This window comes from Peromyscus californicus, unplaced genomic scaffold (assembly GCF_007827085.1).
Source record: "Peromyscus californicus insignis strain IS unplaced genomic scaffold, ASM782708v3 Scaffold_3__1_contigs__length_106647218, whole genome shotgun sequence".
NCBI classification, from domain to species: domain Eukaryota; kingdom Metazoa; phylum Chordata; class Mammalia; order Rodentia; family Cricetidae; genus Peromyscus; species Peromyscus californicus.
Window position 1 is genome coordinate 39,606,361 of NW_026294551.1, and position 22,926 is coordinate 39,629,286.

General features: G+C 41.4%; 1 protein-coding gene across 3 annotated transcripts in view; it reads right to left on the reverse strand.

Moving 5' to 3' along the window:
• The window catches only part of Ap2b1 (adaptor related protein complex 2 subunit beta 1), a 127,170-nt gene that overhangs the window by 43,489 nt on the left and 60,755 nt on the right, over positions 1 to 22,926 (reverse strand). For 2 of the 3 annotated variants that reach the window (XM_052759774.1, XM_052759773.1), the window contains exons 15-18: positions 13,736 to 13,777; positions 12,785 to 12,931; positions 8,989 to 9,134; positions 6,017 to 6,146 (exon numbers count right to left, since the gene is read on the reverse strand). In XM_052759774.1, coding sequence (XP_052615734.1) covers positions 6,017 to 6,146; positions 8,989 to 9,134; positions 12,785 to 12,931; positions 13,736 to 13,777 — 465 coding nt within the window. The remainder of the gene's footprint in view (positions 1 to 6,016; positions 6,147 to 8,988; positions 9,135 to 12,784; positions 12,932 to 13,735; positions 13,778 to 22,926) is intronic. The other variant, XM_052759775.1, reaches the window with a different exon arrangement.

The following is a 22,926-nucleotide window of genomic DNA, read 5'->3' on the forward strand; positions in this document are numbered from 1 at the left end:
CGTGGCTGGCATCTTTCTGCTTTTCTGATCTCTGGGTTTGAACCCCAATATCTGGCTCCAGGATTTTTATTAATAAGACTGTTTAGCAATTCATCTTACAGATGTGAGCCAAAGTAAATGCTTCCCCTGTAAACTGCTTTTGTCACAGCAGTGAGAAGTAACTATGACATGTTCCAATTTTTTTTTTTTTTGAGACCAGGTGTCACTATATAGTCCTGGCCACCCTGGAACTCTCTTTTGAAGACCAGGCTAGCCTTGAACTCCAACTGCCTCTGTTTCCTGAGTGCTAGGATTAAAGGATCACATCATATCTTCTGAGTGCTAGGATTAAAAGATCACATCACTATGCCTGGTTCCAACTTATTTTTAAGACAGGCTCTCTCACTGATTGGCTAGATTGGATTGCCAGCATACTACCGAGAGACCCTGTTTCCACCTTCCATCACTGAAACTACTTGTTGCCATGCCCAGCTCCTCGTGCTTGTGTGGCAAGCACTTTACCCAGTGAACCACTTGTGTGGGCTTACTTTTTCTTTTTAAAAAAAGAACCTTTTTTACTTGAAGATATATGACAAAATACACACAGATGAAGTGATACCAATGTTTGGGATTTGCTTTAGAATAATGGAGCAGTCTGTGGAAAGGATGAGGATTCTATAAGCTTTCACTGGTGAAGTACAGGGCATAGAACAGGATGAAGAACTATGAAGGCTTCAGAGTAGAGAGAAAATGATTCTTAACCTAGAAGTTATACAAAAAGTGTTCAACAAGTGTGAAGACAATAAAGGAGATATGTAAAGAAATAGGTGAAACCTTAGGGCTGGAGAGATGGCTCTGGCTAAGAGCACTGGCTGCTCTTCCAGAGGACCTGGGTTCAATTCCCGGCAACCACATGGTGCCTCACAACTGTCTGAAATTCCAGTATATCCAACAACCTCTTCTTGCTTTCATAGGCGCTGCACACATGGCACACAGATATATATGCAGGCCAAACACTCATGCAAATTAAAAAAAGAAAAGAAAAGATGGCATATCCGAAAATGTATTTTGGTAGTCTCAGAAGATCTCTTTTATCAAAATGAAAGAATAAACCAAGGAAACGAAAGGAAACTGGGAGGGGAGCATACGTGGGAGATGAGGGAGGTGACGCAGCGTGTCAGGCTGACAGCTCAGCATGGGGGGGGGGGGGGGGGGGGGGGGGGGGACAGGCTCTAAGACTTCACAAGAGAGTCCAGAAAGGTGAGCTGGCCAGACTACGTGGAGAATGTGAACTCCATAACACTTTGGACTGAACTGTGCTTAAGAACATAAAAGAAGACATTAAGTTATTGATTTATAAAAAGTTTTATGGGGAAAAAAAACCACACCTTACTATATGGCTCAATATGACTATGCCTTATAATAATAGTAATCACTGACTTAAGCAAATTTCAAGGTGTTCAGGAAAATGAAATGTGGAAAATAAACATGTAGACAGCAAGGAAGAGAACTCCTAAAACCCAGAAGTTCCAGTAGAGAACGTTTTATTTATAGAGGCAAATAGCATAAGGATCATCTGGAAGAGGTAAAAGAGGTTGCTTCTGTGGAGGAGCACTGGGGCCCACACTGGGGAGAGAAGGCTGGGGTCTGAGTTTTTCCTGCAGAATCAGTGTTTGTGTTTTAGAGACAGATTCTCACACTTTGGCCTAGTTTATTTATTTAGCTATTCTGACGCTCACTATGTAGCCCAGGCTAGCCTTATACTTGCTGTAATCTTCTTGCCTAAGCCTTATTGGTGCTGAGATTGTAGACACCATGTCCAACCCCAGATGATTCTTTAAGCTACACTTATATAACCCTGCTAAAAAGGATCACGAAAGAATGACGCCATCAGTATAATCATCTACAGCACAGTGAAAAAGGAAGCCATGTAGCCATGGGAACTCTAAGGCATGTCATAACTCCATTGTCTCTGTGCAGGCTCTGACTCGAAGAAGCAGTTACTTGCCAGTGAGTATATTGGGAAGATGTTTCTAAGCAACTAACACATGTGGAATGAAAAACAATGACACTGGAGTCAATTAAACACATTTAGAGAAAAATTATTTAGACACTTGTTAAGGTTTTTGTTTTATTTAAATAGAGGGAATAATCTTTTCTTTTTTAGGATATAATTATCTGATATAAATAAACTCAAAAGAGTTCCACAGTGGGGCAAATTTTACTCTGTATGCTATTTATAAGCTGGATTTAAAGGCTGTGTGCGCGCGCACGCTGGCTGTGGATCAAACCTAGAGTTTTACACACAGTAGGCAAGAACTCTGCCACTGAACTATACCGTCAACCTCACAAAAGTTTTTCTAGTCAACACTGGAATGGCAGTAACATCATTCGAGGTTCAAATCTCTATAGTAGAGATTTCATTCTGTATCTGTGGCATAATAATCAACTTTCTACTTTAAGAAGTAATTGGGGCTGGGGAGACAGTTCAGTCAGTAAAGTGTTTTACTTTGCAAGCATGAAGACCTGGTTTTGATGACCAGAAACTATTAAAGCAAAAACATGCACAGTGTGAAATGCTTTTAATACCAGCAGTGGGAAATCAGGCAAAGACAGGAGATCCCTGGGGCTCGCTGGTCACCTAGCTTAGCCTGCTTGGTGAGCTCTGGGCCCATGAGAGACTGTGTCCTAAAACAAGGTGCTCTCCTGAGGAAAAGGACACCAGGGGTTGACCTCTGGTTTACACACACAGAGGAATAGCAGTCCTGGGAAAAGGCTCAGTAGGTAAAGTTCCTGGTGTCTAAGGCTGAGCCTCTGAATTTGAGCCTTAGCAGCCACACAGGAAAGCCAGGTGTGGTGGTCAGTTATCTGTAACTCGAGAACTTCAAAGCAAAGAAGGCAGATACCTGGAGCTCATCAAACAACCAGACCAGATAAATCAACAAGCTCCAGGTGAAATCCTGTCTCAAGACATAAGGTGGATGACAGCCACTGGCTTCCCTATCCACATGTACACATATATGTACACATGCACCCACCATGCACAAATACATGAACAGAAATGGTATCTTTTTTTTTTTTTTTTTGAGACAGGATTTCTCTGTGTAGCTTTGCACCTTTCCTGGATCTCGCTCTAGCCCAGGCTGGCCTCGAACTCACAGAGATCCACCTGCCTCTGCCTCCTGATTGCTGGGATTAAAGGCGTGCGCCACCACCGCCCAGCTGAAATGGTATCTTTTTTAACATATACTATTTCACACTTTAACAAATGGTAGTTTAATGAGCATTTTAATGAAAAACTTTTCTGAAGTATTATAGTAAGTTTGGGCTATTTGGTCTCGTCTTCAGGTAAGTCTTAACCCGTCTGTTCACATCAGGACAGGAGACGCTCACTCTGCAGTCCCTCCCTCACTACAGCTGTTTCTTCGCTTCCTTCTCCCGGCAGAGGGGATGAAAGCTTTTCTTTTCAAGGGTTTGTTTATCTTTACCACTGAGAAGTGCCAATTAATAAGAGAGTCACAATTATGCTATCCCTGAGAGAAAAGAGCCCACGAGGAAAACTTGAAGAATCAGTAGTTGACTAGAGATGGAACTGCGGGTGGGGTGGGTTGGGCTTGCTAGGCAAGTGACAGGCCCAACCTTTAAGACAGTCTTTACAGACTGCTTTTTACAACAGCAGATGTGTGACAAATAACTTATTAATCCCAACGTTGTATCAGTGCCTTCAGTGGAGGGTTTTAGATGTAAGAAGAGCCACCTTCTTTTAGGAGAGTTCTTATCTGGGATTCAATAGATTAGAAATGGAAATCGAAAAGTGAACTAACATTCCTTTGTTTTCTTTTAGGAACTGAACACTTGCCCTAGTTTCTGTGACCCAAATATCCTTCCTACTTCTGAAGGAAAGCATTCATGCATGCATGCCGACTGTCCTAGACATCATGCTTGGGGCTTAATGGGCCAATGGGAGGTTAGCCTCCAAGACAGAGAGCAGATGCATATCTGGGTTAGTTACTTGAAGACTGTGACTGGAAACGCCCTTAACACATTACTTTCCTCATAGTAACAGCCAATTCTATCTACAGAATAACCCTAGTTTTCTTCCTCTAGACTCAGCTAAGTTATATTCTGACTCACTTGTCTACTCGAAAAGATTCTTACTCAGTGCTAAGAAAAGCCACAATCAGCCACTGTGGCAACAAGGTAGTCGGTGAACCGGCAATGTGCTGGTGTCTACACTACTGAAGAATGTTTAGTTCGAAGTTCAACACAACAGCTCGTTGTTTTATCAACCATAGTCACATTTCACATCGGTATTTCTAGAACATCGAGCAATTTGACCTATCTGTCTGGACTGGAAAGTAGATGGTTAATATTTTTCTTTCACCATGTTAAATATATTTCAGTCTCATTCAAATTATTCTGTCATTTCAATTTCTAGGCAAGGATATCCCCCACTAAGTCTTATGTCTGCCACAGTGCATCTTCTTCCTTTCCTCCTTTTCATTTTTTGATCAAGTGTGAGCTCATTATCAACATATTTTCTTTTCAGGTGGGAGTCTTTTTTTTCAATAATTTATTTTTATTTTATTTGCATTGGTGTTTTGCCTGCATGTATGTGTGAGGGTATCAGATCTTGGAGTTACAGACAATTGTTAGATGCTATGTGGGTGCTGGGAATTGAACCCAGGTCCTCTAGAAGAGCAATCAGTGTTCTTAACCTCTGAGCCATCTCTCCAGCCCCTGGGAATCTTTTTTAAAGGAAGATTTATTACTTTTACGTGTATGAGTATTTGCCTGTATGCATGTATGTGTACCATGTGTGTACAGCACCTACAGAGGCCAGAAGAGGGTGTCAGGCCCCCTGGAACTGGAATTACAGACAGCTGTGTGCTACATGTGGGTGCTGGGAACCAAACCTGGTCCTCTGCTAAATGCAGCCAGTGCTCTCAACTGCTGAGTCATGTCTCTAGTTTCTTTGAAAACCAGGCATGGTGCTGCATGCCTATAACCCTACACTTTGAGAAGGGAGAGCCCAGAGAATCAGAAGTTCAAAGTTATTCTCAGTCAAGTTAGGATAAATGAGACTCTCAAGAAATAAACTTTAAAATGTTTATTGAGTAAGTACCTCTTTAAGTTACTGCACAGCTTGTTTTGGTTTTTGTTTATCAAAATAAAATAAAAACTCTTTACCATAGAGTGTGGGAGCCCACAGAGGTTTCCTAGTGAGATCTGAGCTTGCTTTACACAGCAGGGCTGCATTAGGGGATGGCTGGACCATGTGCATGGTCACCAGGTATTTGGGATGGTCTACACTTAGCTGTGCTGGGGGAGGTCTTTTGTTCCACCCCTTTGCATTCCTTTAAAAGCCCTTTGGTAGAGACAGAAGGTGCTGGTGGGTTTGGACCCAGGCCCTCCCGAGGCTATCCTGTGTTTTCTATCTGTCTCTCTCTCTATCCTTCTATCTACAAATTCCTCATTTCTCCCTGCGCAAGAGTACCCTGGGGAATAGGAGGGAGCGAGTCTCCCTCAACAGAGTCATTTCAAACTATTTTGTTACCAACTTTATCATAAGAGGTTTTCCTTACAGGTTTCATATTGGGAGGGTGGGTCTTTAGCGTGAGGTAGGGTGGCCTAGTGGGAAGTGGAGAAGTCATCGGGAATGCCGGCCTTTTCAAGACATTACAATAGTTCTTGTGAGAGCCTATCTAGGTTTTGGAACAGTAAATTTTGATTTAAAAAAAAAATTACTGCCTCTGCTTCTCCTTTGCTTCCATTATTGCCCCTGTGACTCTGTGTCACATGTCATCTACCATAATTCTGTGCACGATAAAAGGAAGTCAAAGTGTCCTCACCAGATTGATGAAATGTTAATACCAGGCTCTTACATCTGCCAAACTGTAAGCTAAATAAGCCTCTATATGGGGTTATATTTTGTTATAGCAATGGAGAAGGAATGACTATAGATGGATCACTTTACACACAAAGGAAAATCAGCAAGATCCTAACAAACACTCTGCAAGTGAAGGAAAACTCTGACCTGCAAGTTGTTCAGAGGTTCCATCTTCATGACTGGGCCCAAGGTGTTGAGAGGCAGAGAGACATCAATGCTCTGGTTTGGCATCAGTGGAGTATGGATGGCCAAGGGAGTGCTTGGGATGACACCAAAACTGGAAAGAGGAGGAGGAGGAACACCCAGACGTCAGTCAAGAGGCAGGATTCACACACCTGGAGGTTTCCATGGCTTTACCACAATGAAATAACTTTCAAGACAATCAGATGGAAGGAATAGCAGGAAACAGTGTGCTCAGCTGACCTGCTCCAACACTGGGTGTATCAAATTTTCCTACTATTTCCATTACAAGGATTAGAAAGACAGTGACCTGAGCTAGTGGGAGCTCATGGACTCTGGACCGACAGCTAGGAAGACCACATGGGACCAACCTAGGCCCTCTGCATGTGGATGACAGCTGTGTACCTTGGTCTGTTTGTGGGGTCCTTAGCAGTGGGATCAGACCTGTCCCTGGCACATGAGCTGGCTTTGGGGAACCTATTCTCCATTTGGGATGCCTTGTCCACCAAGTGTGATGATATATTGTGTACCCTAATAAACTTGTCTTAAGATCAGAGGACAGAGCCAGTCACTAGATTAGACATAGAGGCGACAGTGGTGGCACACACCCTTAATCCTATCACTCGGGAGGCAGAGATCTGGCTGGATCTCTTTGAGTTCAGGGCCATACTGGAAACAGAGCCAGGCAGTGGTGGCACACACCTTTAATCCCAGTACTGGGAAGCACGCGTGCCTTTAATCCCACACCTTTAATCCCAGGAAGTGATGGCAGGGCGGAGAAAGGTATATAAGGCATGAGGAAACAGGAACTAAAGCAGTTCAGCTGAGATCCTTTTGGGTGAGGACTCAGAAGCTTTCAGTTTGAGGAAACAGGATAGGCTGAGGAGTTGGCGAGGTGAGGTTGGCTGTGGCTTGCTCTGCTTCTCTGATCTTTCAGCTTTCACCGTAATATCTGGCTCTGGGTTTTTTATTAAAAGATCATCTAAGATTTGAACAACAGGGGAGGAGCTTTGTCCTGCCTCAACTTGATATGCCATGCTTGTTGACTCCCATGGGAGGCCTGCCCCTTTCTGAATGGATGAGGAGTGGTGGTGGGGGGGGGGGGGGGGGAGGGAGGGGGAGGTGAGGATGTGAGGTGGGGAAAGGAATGGGAGGAGAGGAGGGAGAGGAAACTGTGTTTGGTATGTAAATTAAATGAAAAAAATGTAATAAAAATAAATTAATAAAACTGAAAAGAGAAGAAAAGGGAGACAATGTTCATGGGCAGGAACTATTGCTGATGCTATCTATGATTCTGAAAGATTCTTCTGTGTATCATGTTGCTGGAAGGACAGTTTTTTTTTTTTCTTTAAAAAACTGAAAATAGATACTTCTTTCATGCAATACATCATGACCAGATTTTCCTTTCTCTCTGCTCCTCCCAGTTCTCCAACACTTTCCATCTCCCCCAGAATCCACTCCCCGCCCCCATTTCCCTTCAGAAAAAAACAGGCCTCCAAGAGACAACAGCCAAACATGACAAAATCATATACAATAAGACAAGGCAAAACCCCTTATATCAAGGTTGGACAAGGCAACCCAACAAGAGAAAGAGTCCCAAGAGCAGGCAAGAGAGTCAGAGACACACCCGCTCCCACCGTTAGGAGTCCCACAGAAACATCAAGCTAACAGCCATGACATGTACACGGAGGACCTGGTGCAGACCCATGCAGGCCCTGAGCTTGCCACTTCAGTCCCTGTGAGCCCATATGAGCCCTGCTTATTGATTCAGTGGACCATGTTCTCCAGAAGGGACAGATTTGATAAGCATCTCATAAAGATATATATATATTTTCCATACATAATCTTTCAGAAAAAGATTTAAGAATCTCTTTTGTGAGTAACCCTAGCACTTGGGAGGATAGGACAAGAGGATCACAAGGAATATTCACTTTGTAGAGCAAAGTATGAAAATTAATGTTATGTCACTGGCTTAATAACCTGTCTGGTCAGTGCGGAGGGTAACAGCAAACTTTTTGTTGTTGTTGTTGCTCCAGATGGATAGTTTCCACTTCCAGTAGCACCGATGAATGGTGTCCTTTTCTTTGCCAGTATTTGTCATTTTCCTGATAGCCATTCTGACTGGATGAGATAGACTCTCAATAATGGTTTCAATTTGCTTTTCCCCAATAGCTAAGGACATCGAATAGTTTTACATTACCATTTTTTTCACTGTGTTTCTTCTCTGGAGAACCACATGTGTAGTAGTCCATTTATTGATTAGGGTTTTTTGTTTTGTTTGGTTTTGTTTTGTTTTGTTTTGTGAGACAGGGTTTCACGTCGGCCAGACTGACTTTGAACTTACTGTATAGCCAAGGGTGATCTTAAACTCCCAATTCTCCTGCCTCTGCCTTCTGAGTATTGGGATCATAGGCATGTGTCATCATGCCCCAATTTGACTGCAAAATTTATTTTTAAAAACCATTTTGGTTGGGTGTGGTGTTGCACGCCTTTAATCCTAGTACTCAGGAGGCAGACGGATCTCTGAGTTCGAGACCAGCCTGGACTATAGAGTGAGTTCCAGGACAGGGCTTCACAGGGATATCTTGTCTCAAAAAAAAAAAAACCAATCGACAACAACAAAAACCATTTTGCTTCTCTCTCCTCTCTCCCTCTTTCTCTTCTGTGTGTGTGTGTGTGTGTGTGTGTGTGTGTGTGTGTGTGTGTGTGTGTGTCTGAGTGAGTGTTGCTGGAAATCTAGCCCAGGGCTCTGTGCATGCTAGGTGAGTGCATAATTTTGCCCTTATTCTCCAGAGTTGAAGCTGACAACTGAACAGAGCCAAGCTTCCTTTACATTCAGGGTCTACAGCTGGCGCTTTTGCCCCTACAGAATGGAGCACTCTTACTCAGTACTGGGCACAGGACTGCTCAACAGCAAACCCAGGACGTGCACTTCTTACCTATTCTTGTTGAACTGGATGGCAAAGTCCGTCATGTGCTGCAGAGCTTTGTTGGTGAAGTTCATTTCCATATAGATGTGCCCTTGGCGGTGAGTGAACGTGCCTGAGATCTCCAAGCCTTTAGCCTTTACTGCAGGTAGCCAGACCTGATGAAACACAGCACAAAGCCCAGGAAGGAAAGTTTACCTCCATGCTGCTTCTTTCCCAACATATAAAGGGAAATCCACCCCCTGGGAAATCATGCAGATTTTTAGACAACAAATGCTAACTCTGTGTGAAAGGCTCTGAATAAAGTAGTATTTTTTCGAATTTTGAGATCATGTTCAATTATTTAAGAGCCAATTTAAAATAAAAGTCTATGAGCAATTGGCATTTTTTTCTATCTTCTGTTCAATTTGGTCATTTTACTGTCTTAAGTACTGCTGCCAAACGCTTACACAAATAAAAAACATTCTGATGAGTACCATGTTCCTGTTAGGCTTGAAAAGAGACTTAAAGGGGAGAAATTGAATCTACTAATGAAAATAGCATGACTGTAATCTTTCAAGACATTTCCAACATTGTCAGCACTCTATTAAGGGCAAGGACCATATGTTATGTTATATTTAAATCTATTCCCATTTCTGACAAAGTTAACGCCTCGGATGTTAATTAAATGCTTTTTCTCTATATAATTGGTTATGCATCCTTGGCCCCAGAATCTAATATTTCTGATTCATGCTACTTAAAAAAGTCAGAAACTTTATGAGCTGTTATGACCCCTAGCTAGAGTTTATGGGTTGTGAATAATCATAATTTACCCAGTCACACTGAAAAGAGAAAATATAAACATAAGGTATTTTCATTTATGAGAAGGTAAAAACCAAACACCAGTTGCTTCCTGGTGTAAGGGAGAATATGGGAGAGACTTGGTTCTCTTTATGATTTGTAATAATCTGACACCACCCTTTGAGAAGGCAGAATGGTAATGTCTATTTTAAAATGTGAAATGATGAAGCCAATTGCAAAGTTGCCCTATAGATACTCTTACAAAAACATACCAGGATATACAAGGATGTTCTCTACAACATCACAACAAAGAATGAAGGAAGCACCAGGCAATAATATAAATGCTCGTTAACAGAATAATTAATAAACTGATTTATCAATCTAGTGAATATAGTCACTCAACAGAATATGATAATTACAAAATTATGTAAAGCAGCATATCCTGGGACTAGTTTTTTTCAAAGAATACAATATATAGGAATATGCACAGTTTTTCCTTTCTGTTTTGAAAGCATACAAAGAAAGTTAACAGTGACTATATATGGGGAAATGGGAACAGGAGGGCTGGAGAGATGGCTCAGAGGCTAAGAGCACAGGCTGCTCTTCCAGAGGTCCTGAGTTCATTTCCCAGCAACCACATGGTGGCTCACAACCACCTGTAATGAGATCTGGCACCCTCTTCTGGCCTGCAAGGACACATGCAGGCAGAACACTGTATACATAATAAATAAAAAATCTTAAAAAAAAAAAAAAAAGAAAAGGGAACAGGAAAAGGCTTAATATTATGTCTTAAATTATTTCAACTGGTCATTCGTAGGTATAGTTTTTACAATGATAGATTTTTTTTTTAATCTATCTATCAATCAATATCTGTCTGTCTGTTTTTTCGAGACAGGGTTTTTCTGTGTAGCAGAGTTTTACTGTGCAGCCCTGGACAGTTGGGAACTCAGAGATCTGCCTGCCTCTGCCTCCCAAGTGCTAAAATTAAAAGTGTGTGCCACCACTACCTGGCAATAGTAACTTTCTTAAAAAAAAAAAAAAAAAAAAAAAAAACAAAAAAAAAAACACCAACAACAACACCAACAACAAAACCCTGATATTTTAAAATGTTTATTTATTATTATAAAATAATAAAATTTATTAACTTTATTATTTTTTAATGTATTTATTTTATATGTGGATTGGTGTTTTGCCATGGGTATTGGGTCCCCTGGAACTGGAATCACAGACAGTTGTAAGCTGCCATGTGGGTGTTGGAAATTGAACCTGAGTCCTCTAGAAGAGTAGTCAGTGCTCTCAACAATTGAGGCATCTCTCCAGCCCCCTAATTATGTGTCTGAGTATTTTGCTTACATGTATATCTGTGCACCATGGATGTGTCTGGTGCCCCCAAAGGTCAGAACACGGTATTAGATCTCCTGGGACTGGAGTACAGACCTTGTGAGCCACCATATGGTTGCTGGGAATCAAACCCAGGCCCTCTATAAGAGCAACAAGTACTCTTAATCACTGAGCCACCTCTCCAGCCCTTGGATACTGTTTAAAGTGCAAAGTTTGTGAGGAATTATATCCAACACAGTAGACCTTATAACAAACCTACAAAGCTGTGCCAAAACAGTACAGCTCCGTTCTGAGTCTACTTTTGGTTGTGCTATATAATGGCTGTATATACAAGGAATGACTCTCAGCCGACAACCAGTGTACATTGCTACAGCAGGATTCCTTGTAGAGAATTAGATAGGGAAAGATAGAAATCAGGGATGCTCTCTTGAGAAAGATAAGACTATACTCAGATTGACTGGCTAGTACCTCTCTCAAGAGCCTAAATGAAACTTTATTTACAGAGTTTCCCATCTTCAATTTATATCTGAGTGACATCGAGCAGGACTGAGACTGGAAGAGTCCTAAAACGCATAGCTAAATAAGAACTCTAAAGAGGAGCACTGAAGTGGGACGCAGTGGCTATAACAGAATTGCACTGGTAAGCTGGCATGCACTGTGTTTGTAAAAAGTGAACTCTGGGAGTGAGGGCAGCTTTGTCTCAGACTCAAGCATTTCCATCACGTGTCCCCCCAAACTCCCTGTCCTAGGTCGGTTTGGCCTCCTGCCTCTCTAAGAGGAAAGGAACAGCAAACGGCTCAGGATATTTAAAACACTGCATCTTTGAGAATGAACAGAAGGAGACAAACTGTTTCCAACAGATGCTACTATTGTCTCTCCCATGGAATAAAAGTACCTGCTTTGGGAACCAGAAGCTAGAAACTCATCTAGAGAAAACACTCGGCTTGCCTGGAGATTCCTGTCACGAACTCCAGCCTCACTACTTCAGTCAGTTCTGCAGTTGTGAGCACTTGGTTTGATGATGTTCTTTTGCTGGTTCTCCCAATTGTGCTACCCCGGCTGTCGTCTCCACTGTAAGTGCCTGATGGGATGATGCTCTGCGGTCTATCTGTTCTTTCACTTTTGCCTGCTACATACTTATTAATAAATTCATTCACTTACTACAAGCATGGCTATATCATAGATCATTCTCTGTATAGAACAGTGGCACACTGCTTTAATTCTAGCACCTAGGAGGCTGATGCAAAAGGCCATGAGTTTGAGCTTGGGATACAAAAGAAAAGAGGTATACTAAAACCTATGAAAATAAAATTTGAGGAATTGTACCCTAGAATCCATACATAGTACCAGTGAGGAAGGGAAATGCAAAGAAGAAGTTTAAAAAAAACAAAAACAAAAACCCCACTTTTCTCTACTGTGTGTGTATCTTGCTGATAGACTGTAAAGTGATGTACCAGGTTTTTACCAGATATACCTTAATGCTGACAAATTAGATGTCTCTAAACACGAGGCCCAAACTCAAGTATTTAGTATTTCCAATTTTAAGTCTGATGGTGTTTCCTATGGTTAAGTTCCTCATAGATCCTCCAGAACAAGAGCTACACCCCTGTGTTAGTGAAAGTAACACTTGTTAGAAGTAATCGAGGGTTTGTGCACTGAGAAAGTGTTGCTCACTCTAACTACTTACCGCCTTAGGAGCCACATATCCGCCAGGCGCCATGCCTATCCCCGTGGAAAGCTCAAACAGGTCGTTCAAACCGCTGCTGACCACAGCAGGAGTAGGTGAAGGAGCGAAGGTTGCGGGCACCGATGATGGGATGAAGGACTGTCCTACCTTTGGGGAAAAAAGGGAAAGAGATGAGAAAGAATAGATTAATTGTCCTTAAAATGTTACTTATTTAAGAGCACTGGGAAATCAATTAGTGAATACTGCAGTTACAGTATTTGTAAGAATCCAATCAGCATACTGTTTCAATTACTTTGTTTTCACCAATGATAAATATAAACATGCTTTAGAAGCTTTGTCAAGGCACAGTACTAGGTAGGATGCAAGAACACAGTGATCCAAGATTTTGTCTTGTTTGTTTCCAATTTTAGCTTCCATGATTCTGTGCAAAAGGCCTACAGGTACCCTAACAAAAGAGGAGTTTGTGTCTACAGAACGAGGGAAAAGCCTCCAACTTAAACAGCAGTTCCATTTCCACTTGGGTTGGGCCAAGTCTTATTTCCCATGTGGGTGTTAATATCTAGCAGAAAGCTCTCCTGAGGGAGATGATATTCACACCCCATAGGAACTCATCTATGAGGAAAATGCCCTCTATGAATCCAGAAAATTCAAGTTCCTTCTGGACACCAGGGCATAAAAGCAGTCAAGATGGGAGGTTCCATTTCCTTTAGCTCTTTAATGGCAGAAACACAGAGATCTCTACAGGCACCACAGCATCAATCCCTAAAGAAGTCCCTAGAACACATGTGGTATGTGACCCAAATTGCAAGTAACCCTGCACTCTCTACCCTCACGCACTGCTGCTGAGCTTGTGCAGTGCTGGAGAGCAGTGGTGGCTGCTCCGATAACGTGAGAAGGAAAGCATCAAACAGGGCAGAGCTTCCCATGGTGAACAAAACAGATGGCACTTACTGCCGGACTTCCTCCAATGCCCCCGCCAAGGTCACTGCCAAGCTGAAAGAGAGAAAGGAGAGAGAGGAGAGAGAGGTAGAGTTCATTTAGCTAAGTACTAGATGCCCATATAGATTCTGTAAATTGTTCTACCAAGTCATTGGAAATACATGCCATTTGACTTGTCTCCCAAAGCCTAAGGAATTCTAGATCGCCAAGAAACATGTTCCAGGGGAACCAAGTGAGGGTAGCGAAAGGGTGGACAGTTTAGCCAAAACTTGGAAAATGGAGCTGGGATATTGGAGGGATGTTTCACATCCAATTTTCTACCCCAATTCATTGGCATGAATCCAAACAAGATTTAGTGTTTGTATACTCTGAAGAGCTCTAAGCCTAGGCAGCATTACTGTTCCTTTACAAAGAAATTTAAGGCGGAGGAGGAAAGCAAAGGAAGACCAAAACTGCTTCAACCTACAAAACCTGCTGCCTTACTGAGATGATAGGAACCAAACCAGCATTGAGTTGCAATTTCAAGCTTCAAAAATTACCAGTGGAACATAAAAGGCTTTCAGTTGAGAATGCTCCTTGGGGGAAAAACAGCTAGTACAGAAAGATAGGCATGCATCGCCCCAAACCTCCCACAGTCGGTACCTCTAAGGAGAGATGCTGTGATTTATATGGAATCTGTCTTTTAAAGGAGGCAAAGTAGAGAATTAGACTAATTGGTTAGCTGACAGGCAAACAATTCCACAGGCTCTTGGTCTTACTTCTTTCCCCTCAGGGCTCTATAACGTATACAATTCACCCTGAAGGCAGTCTTGTCTTCCATGACAAGACCAATGAAGAAAAACTGGAGCTGTTTAGCTGGTCATACATACCCACACACTCACACCCACACACTCACATACACACACTCATGGAACTATTTACAAAGCTGAACCTCCTTTGTGGGGTGATGTTTGTGGTCCTGTGTTTGCTTTCTTTCTAGCTCTCATCATATCTACAACCCTCTGTGAAGTCCAAAAGTGCTGCAATAGTTCTTGTTTAGTGGTAATAATTTAGAAATCATTGTGCTGGGGTGGTAGTAGAGACTAAATTAGACTGCATCTTTATTACTTGGGAATGATGACTTATGAACTGAGAGTAGTATATAAAATGACGTTGTCAAAACCTAAAATTCAATCTCTACTCAAAAATAGTGAGGCCTATGACAAATTTTGTTTCATTTAAAATGGAAAATAATCCTAGCAGGTGCTTTAGCCAAGCCAACATTTCTAGAATGTGGTTCTCACCGACCACTTAATGAGGCCATTGAATGAAGCCAGATACTTAACCAAATAAAAAGGTCATTGCAGCCAACAACTTAAGTAACTGGAAAGGTGCCAAAGCCAACAGAAAATAGATACATTGCACATCTCCTCTCCCTGGTTCTAGAATGACACATATCTGCAGCATAACATCTGAAAAGCATGCATTCTTTTTATTCAGACCAACAACATATGTAACATTTACTGCACGCAAGGCATGAAAAGATGCCAAGCACTGAAAGGACCACAGATTAATCAGGGCAGGCTTTACAGACTGGCAAAGATAGAGAACAGTGCAAACCTGTACAGATAACTCAATAGAAAAGGAAATTCTGGAGGAAAAACCTCCCTATGCCTTCTTTGAACCTTCTTTGAAGTGAAGATTCAAAGGCATGGTAAAGCAGAATTTAAAAAAAAGGGGGGGGGATGGGTCGTTTCTCAACAGCATCCACAAAGGCTGAAAACACAGGGCAGATACATGTTTTGCTTTTAAAAGTTGAACCAAAAAAGCTTGCAAAGGCAATATAACTTGCAAACATCTTTTAATTTTCCTGTTAACAAAAATCTGGTGTTTTCAGAGACTAACATTCAAACTTTTAAACAGTATTAATAACTACTTTAGTTATACAGCAGTAACCATGACTACTTTCAACCTTACATACAAAACAAATCAACCATCTGTGTGTGCACACAAGCTTTTAGCTGCTACTGCCAATCTCATCCTCAGAGACAATGATTGCTTTTCTGAGGTGTCATCTGGGCATTTGAAGTAGTTCTTCTAGTTCACTCTAATGTACATTCAGCCAGAGTTGAAAATACCATAGTTGAGAATTATTAGGATTCAGACAAGATTCTTATGTTAAAAAATGACTTTAGAGCTGACTTCTCTATAAAATGAGAGTCAGAATGTGAGCAGAATGATAATTCCTTTCTAAGGGAGGAAAGGAAAGCCAAATACAAATCCATGGAAGGGCTCTACGAAACATCTCATTTGCCCTAATGTTGATGTGGTTTATGACTTCCTAATAGGCTAACCCTCCCTTCCCCAAACCACTCCCTCTGGCCAGGTTTGCAACCCAAGCTGGAAAGACACAATTCTTTATCAAACTGGTTAGCATATGCTGAGAAGAAAAAACATTAAAAAAGTAATAGTTTTACCAAATATTCAGTAAAAAGCACAGAGAAGAGGTAGCTATTGGTGATCCTCAGACTAAAGGAAATCAAGCCTGCTGTGGCTTGGATCCGAAACATCCCTCACAGGCTCAGATAGTTGCACATTTAGTCCCTAGCTGCTGGTGGTGTTTGGGAAGCTGTGGAAATTTGGGGGCACAAGCCACTAAAGAAGGCCTCGAGGGTTACACCCAGCCATTTCCAGTTCTGCTTTCTGCTTCCTGATCTATCAAGATAGAGGAGCCTCTACCACGATCTCCAGCTGCCATGAACTCTGTGCTTTCCTGGCCATGATGGACTAAACAGGTGTTTTATATATCCCAGTGATGAAAGAAGTAACTAACATAAAACCCATTTGTAGTTCTTGTTTTGAGACAGGGTCTTACTATGTAGCCCTTGGCAGCCTGGAACAGTAGACCACGCTGATCTTGAATTATAGAGATCTACCTGCCTCTGCCTCCCAAGTGCTGTAGTTATAGGGTGTGTGCTTCCAAGCCTAACTCATTGTGGGTTTTTTCCTTAGATTTTTATTCTCATCTTTGAATATTATGAGACTATTAGCTGGAAAAGATCTAAACACCATCTTTCCCCATGACATTGACCAATTTTATTTGAAAGCACAGAAGAAACAATCTGGGGGTTGCAGAGATGGTTCATTGGTAAGAGCACTAGCTGTTCTTCTAGAAAACAAGGATTCAATTCCAAGCACCCACATGGCTCACAATTGTCTACAATTCCAGTCCTAGGGGATCTGACACCCTCTTCCAAGCATGCATGTGGTACATAGACATACATGCAGGAAAAAATACCCATACACATAAAAATAAATAAATATATTTAAAAAGAAAAGAAAAACAATCTTGATGATCCTTTTTTTTCTTTTCTTTTTATACCCACCTGCCTTCCATTCTAGCCATTACAGATCCTTTTTTTTTAATACTACAATCCACTTAGAATCAAGAACACATAAATCATCTAGGATCTGACACACTTAAGGTCCAAAAGATATAAGACACACAGTCAGAAACACAAAGGTTATCTTAATTGTGCTATACCCACAGTAAAGGAAAAGCACAAAGCCCAATGTTTTCCAGCTAGCAAAACTAGACTGTAGCTTATTCAGACTGTATTTTGTCTTTCCTTTTAATTACAAAAGATTCCAAGGGGTTGTCATTCTCCTCTTTGAGAATATGGCAAGGTGGTAGCAAAGTGTTAGGGTGTTGTATGATATTTTGATTGTGTTCTGACAAATAAAAGCTTGTTTGGAGTCAGAGAGCAGAGTTAGCCACTAGCTGACTAAAATTAACCATAGAGGTTTGGAGGACTGTAGACAAAGAGGCGACAGGAAGTAGTAAGGCGGGGCTGAGAGAGGATCTCGGGGCCCCTTTGGGACTGAGGAATGGTAGAGGTGGGAAGCGACTGGCGGCTGCTCCCTCCTTTTCTGATCTTTCAGGTTCTTACCCCAATATTTGACTCCAGGTTTTGTTTTTTTTGTTTTTGTTTTTTGTTTTTTTTTTTTTTTTTTTTTGGCTTTTCGAGACAGGGTTTCTCTGTGTAGCTTTGCGCCTTTCCTGGGACTCACTTGGTAGCCCAGGCTGGCCTCGAACTCACAGAGATCCGCCTGGCTCTGCCTCCCGAGTGCTGGGATTAAAGGCGTGCACCACCACCGCCCGGCAACTCCAGGTATTTTTATTGTTAAGGACTAATTAGATTAACACTTCATTAGGGGTGAGAGGCAGTGACTAATCTAATACAGAGAGATCATCAAGGATGGAAGCAACCCAAGACATGGTCTTATCTACCTACCACACTGACAAATGTAATGAAACAGATAACTAAGAAAAATGCCTAGAAAAGTCATAAACTGACCTCAATGAGACATTAGTTATCTCTAGTTCACTGCTGGTATGAAGTTCATCTAGCAGGGAGTATTTTGAGAGCTCACACTTATCAGGATCCTACACTAAATCAATCACACCAGAACTTATAAAATTCAGGTTTCTATGAAAGTCAGGAGTAAAGTAATTGGTGTCCCAATCTCAGATGTCCATATACTGTTGTTTGTTTTTGTTTTTTGTTTGGTTTTGTTTTTCAAGACAAGGTTTCTCTGTGTAGTCCTATCCTGGAACTTGCTGTCTAGATCAGGCTGGCCTTGAACTCAGAAATCTGTCTACCTCTGACTCCCAAGTGCTGGGACTAAAGGCATGCATCACCACTGCCCAGTACTCTTATGCTTTATCTTAGGTGTCCGGATACTGTGCTTTAAATGTCTCTTCAAATTGTCCACATCTCACATCCTATTGTTCCTAGGATTGCCTTACTGAGGTTGATTTTTCTCCATGAAGAAAATAATGTCAACTACAGGACAACTAAATCAGAATACAGGAAGAAGGAAAGAGAGGTGTCAATCTCAGAGAGGGGAGGGGAGTGGTTTCTGTTTTGTTTTGAAACAGGGCCTTGTTATACATCCTAGGATGGTCTTGAAATGATAATCCTTCTGCCTCAGTCTCCTGCATCCTGGGACCATAAGCATGAGCCAGAATGTATAGCTATGGAAAAGAACATTTCAAATGCTGAAAACTTTCAATAAGTTTAGCTGATACTTTCAACGGATAGTGTAATTCCCTATTCCCCAATCTAAACCTCAGGATTTGTTGCCATTAAATGGTACTAAGAATAGCATTAACATTTGGCTGCTGTCAAGGAGTGGTCACTCCACCATGTCTAAAGTAATGCTTAATGAGAGGACTGGAGTTAACGTTGGATTACACAGTAATAGGTCACTGAGAACTAATCCAGGAACTGGACAGAAAGCAATGATTCCACTGTAACTTACAAGCTGAACAGATTTAGGAACATTACATGAGCTCTGCAGCAGAACCAGACAAGGCCAAAAGTCTGAACCACAAGTAAGCTCCAGATGAGCTCTAGACAGTAAAGGGAAATGTCAGCTCAGCTTGAATGGCCACATACTATAAAAGAGTAACACAGAGAGAGGACTGAAGAAGGAAATTCTATTAAAGAACAAATCTGCTCAACTCTAAGGGAAAAGAAAAGCATAACAAAAGCATATTAACAGAGACAGCCACTGATTGAAAGGGAAAAAATTCCACACAGTAGTAGTGACTGGGTCCAGTTTACCATCACCCCCACCACCCCACCCCCACCCCGTGGCCATTCCAGAGCACATCTACCTGTTTCTAAAACTGTGGAGCTGTGTAGGTACCTGAAGATATTTTCTTAACTACAGGAGCAGACTTTAAGCTCAGACACTGCTACACTTCAGTCTAGACTCTCATCTCTTTCATTGGATGCTTTCTAGAAAGCACTCTCTGACTCTAAGGGATGCACCAACCCATACAGTTTGCTAATAGCTCTGTTCCCCAGGAGTCTAGAATGATGTAGAACAAGACACAATGATTTCCATCACAAACAAAGAAACCTGTGAGGTGGAAATATGGTTTTCAGCTGCCGGGTAGGAAATAGATCTTTCAAATCTATGCAGAGAAGCATCATAAAACATAACCAGTGAAATACACAAGGAAATTCTATGAGCATGTAATAAGCCAAGAAACAAACCGATGACTAAACATATAGACTCATCTTCCTCAAAGGGGAAAGCAAGGAACTATATCAGACCACTTCCTGATAAGGAATTTAAAAGTTCCCTCAAAGCCCACTACAGGACTTACAAGTCAGTCCGAGTTGTAGATTGAATATAGGAAGTTCACTGGAGAAACTTCACTCTGCCCCATTGCTCTTCATAGCATTACTGCCTCTCTACACAGAAGTCACCATTTCTCCCCCAACTAGAGGAGAAGCTTGTAAGAACTGTTTTACTCACAACTCTATTCGTAGTACCTGGAATACAGCCTGACATCCAGTAAGCATTCAATGTGTATTTATTAAGTTAATCAACGTTCTAGTAACCAGGTAAGTATAGCTTCCGGCAACAGTTCATGGAGTCAATTTTGCAACTAATCATTTTATTGGAGAGAATAATCACCAAAAGGACAGAGGCCAACAAACTGTCCACTGGCCCAGAGCACAATGTCAATATCAACAACGTCAGTACATATGAGAAGAACCAACTGGGGAATGAACTCTCTAGGCCGAATGCCTGGCTAGCAAGGTACTACCTGCATGTTTTGTTTATTTGTGATTGTTTTTGAGACAGTGTTGATATATGGATGAGGATGGCCATTTATTTGCTATTATAGCCCAGGCTAGCTACAAACCAATGACCCTCCGACCTCAGCTTCACCCAGCTTACACACCCAGCATCTGTGTGATCTGGGCAGTATAAGAGTGCCTTCATGTCAGTTAACTGTTTGGAAGGCACCTATACTTTATCATGAATCACTGCCAAGTAGATGAGAAGGTGGGATTTTGAGCATTCACCTGAAAGAGTGTAAGATCTTGATTCCTTTCCTGTAAGAAAGGTCAATGAACTTAGCCAGTTTCTCTTTTCACAAAGGAATACAGTCCTCTAATTGTCCAATGCTCATGCACCTCCTAATGACACATCAGCCTAAAGGCACATGACACGGTCATAGGAGGTGCAGCACAGAGACACCTGGGAGAAGCCAGCCCATGTTTTTTCTTAAACATTCAAGTAATTTAAATTCTCTGTTCTAACATGTCCCTTTGTTCTATGCTTTCATTAACCACCATTAAGCAATACCGACACCACGAGGTGATAAATCAGTCATGTTTATCCTAAAGCTTCAAATGCACACTCACGGTCCTGTGTACTACCCAGGACATCCATCAAAGTTAGGTGCAACTGACTCTACTCTGGAACACAAATTTTGAACCATGTAGCTGAATACAGGGTCACGAAAATTTTGGAAACAGTCAACGTTTCTAAATATGCAATGATTAAATTTAATTCAAAATCAAATGTATAATGAATCACTTCTCACCCATGTTGTACCATGTGACTTCACTGAAGTTTTGGTTCTGGACAAGCAACACCTGACCTCTGTACTGCATGGCGTCTGTCATGCTCCTTCACAGCCAACAATACTGCTCAAACACCAGGCTCAGACTGGATGTTACTGTTTGCTAAGAACTGTACAGAGTTTTCTGCTCTTATTGAAACATCATGGATTGATTACAGAAAATAAAAACTTGTAACATTTTTCCCATCTGTTTTTTTTACCACAAAAATATCAAATTAATGTATCTCTGTATTGTGTTAGAATATCTATTTTGAGCTGCTGCACTGACTTCTATTTAAAAGAAAAAATCATTAAATGAACTTTGGCTTGGGATTAGGGCTGAATTTCCAACAATGGAGTGGCCCTAAATATACTTCTGCCATTTTTGTGCTATGTATTTATGAGAGAACAGCATTCTGAGCATCAACAACTATAAAATGTAAATAATTATCAACTCTGAAAAATGTTAAAGCTTAAGTATCAAATATTCAACTAAGAGTAATTTTTCACATAAAAATAAACAATACCCATCTCATTAACATGCAGATTTGCTTTGATCATTAAGAAACAGTGAAACAGGCCGGGCGGTGGTGGCGCACGCCTTTAATCCCAGCACTCGGGAGGCAGAGGCAGGCGGATCTTTGTGAGTTCGAGGCCAGCCTGGTCTCCAAAGCGAGTTCCAGGAAAGGCGCAAAGCTACACAGAGAAACCCTGTCTCGAAAAAACCAAAAAAAAAAAAAAAAAAAAAAAAAAAAAGAAACAGTGAAACAGGAGATGGACAGGTATCAGCTGTTAAGAACACCTGTTGCTCTTCCAGTGGATCCAGGTTTGGATCCCATCACCTATATGTCTGCCTACAACTACCTATAACTCCAGTTCCAGGGGATCCAGCACCCTCTTCTGGCCTCTGCAGGTAGCAGGTATGTACACAGTGCATTTACATGCATGCAGACAAACCATACATATAAAACATAAAAAAATTTTAAATGCTGAAACTATATGTGCAACAAGTAATTGTTTTAAAATAAATTTATGATTTATTGTCAGAAAATATTTCATTTGTATACTTATTTTTGTTTTGTTTTTCGAGACAGGGTTTCTCTGAGTAGCCCTGGCTGTCCTGGAACTTACTCTGTAGATTAGACTGGCTTCAAACTCAGAGAGATCTGTAGCATGAATCATTAGAAGGTCTTATTAATAAAAACAAACCCGGGGCCAGGTATTGGGGTAAAAGCTCAAAGATCAGAGAAGCAGAACAAGCCACAGGTAACTCACCTTGCCAATTCATCAGCTGATCCTGTTTCCTCAGATTGGATGTCTCTCAGCTGAACTGTGCTCAAAAGCCTAAAAGCTTAACCAGGCTAGTTCCTGGTTTTCACACCTTATATACCTTTCTGCTTTCTGCCATTACTTCCTGGGATTAAAGGCGTGAGTCACCATGCCTGGCTGTTTCCAGTGTAGCCTTGAACTCACAGAGATCCAAATGGATCTCTGCCTCTGGAATGCTAGGATTAAAGGCTTGTGCTATCACTGCCTAACCTCTGTATTTAATATTGTGACTGTTCTGTTCTCTGACCCCAGATAAGTTTATTAGAGTGCACAATATTATGGGGAACACAATACCACCACAGAGATCTGCTTGCCTCTGCCTCCTGAGTGCTAGGATTAAAGGTGTGTGCCACCACCAGCCAACAATATATATGCTGTAGCCCACACGTGGGGTTTGTTTTTAATTATTTATTTTTTTATTTTATGTGCATTGGTGTTTTGCCACGAGTGTCGGTTCCCCTGT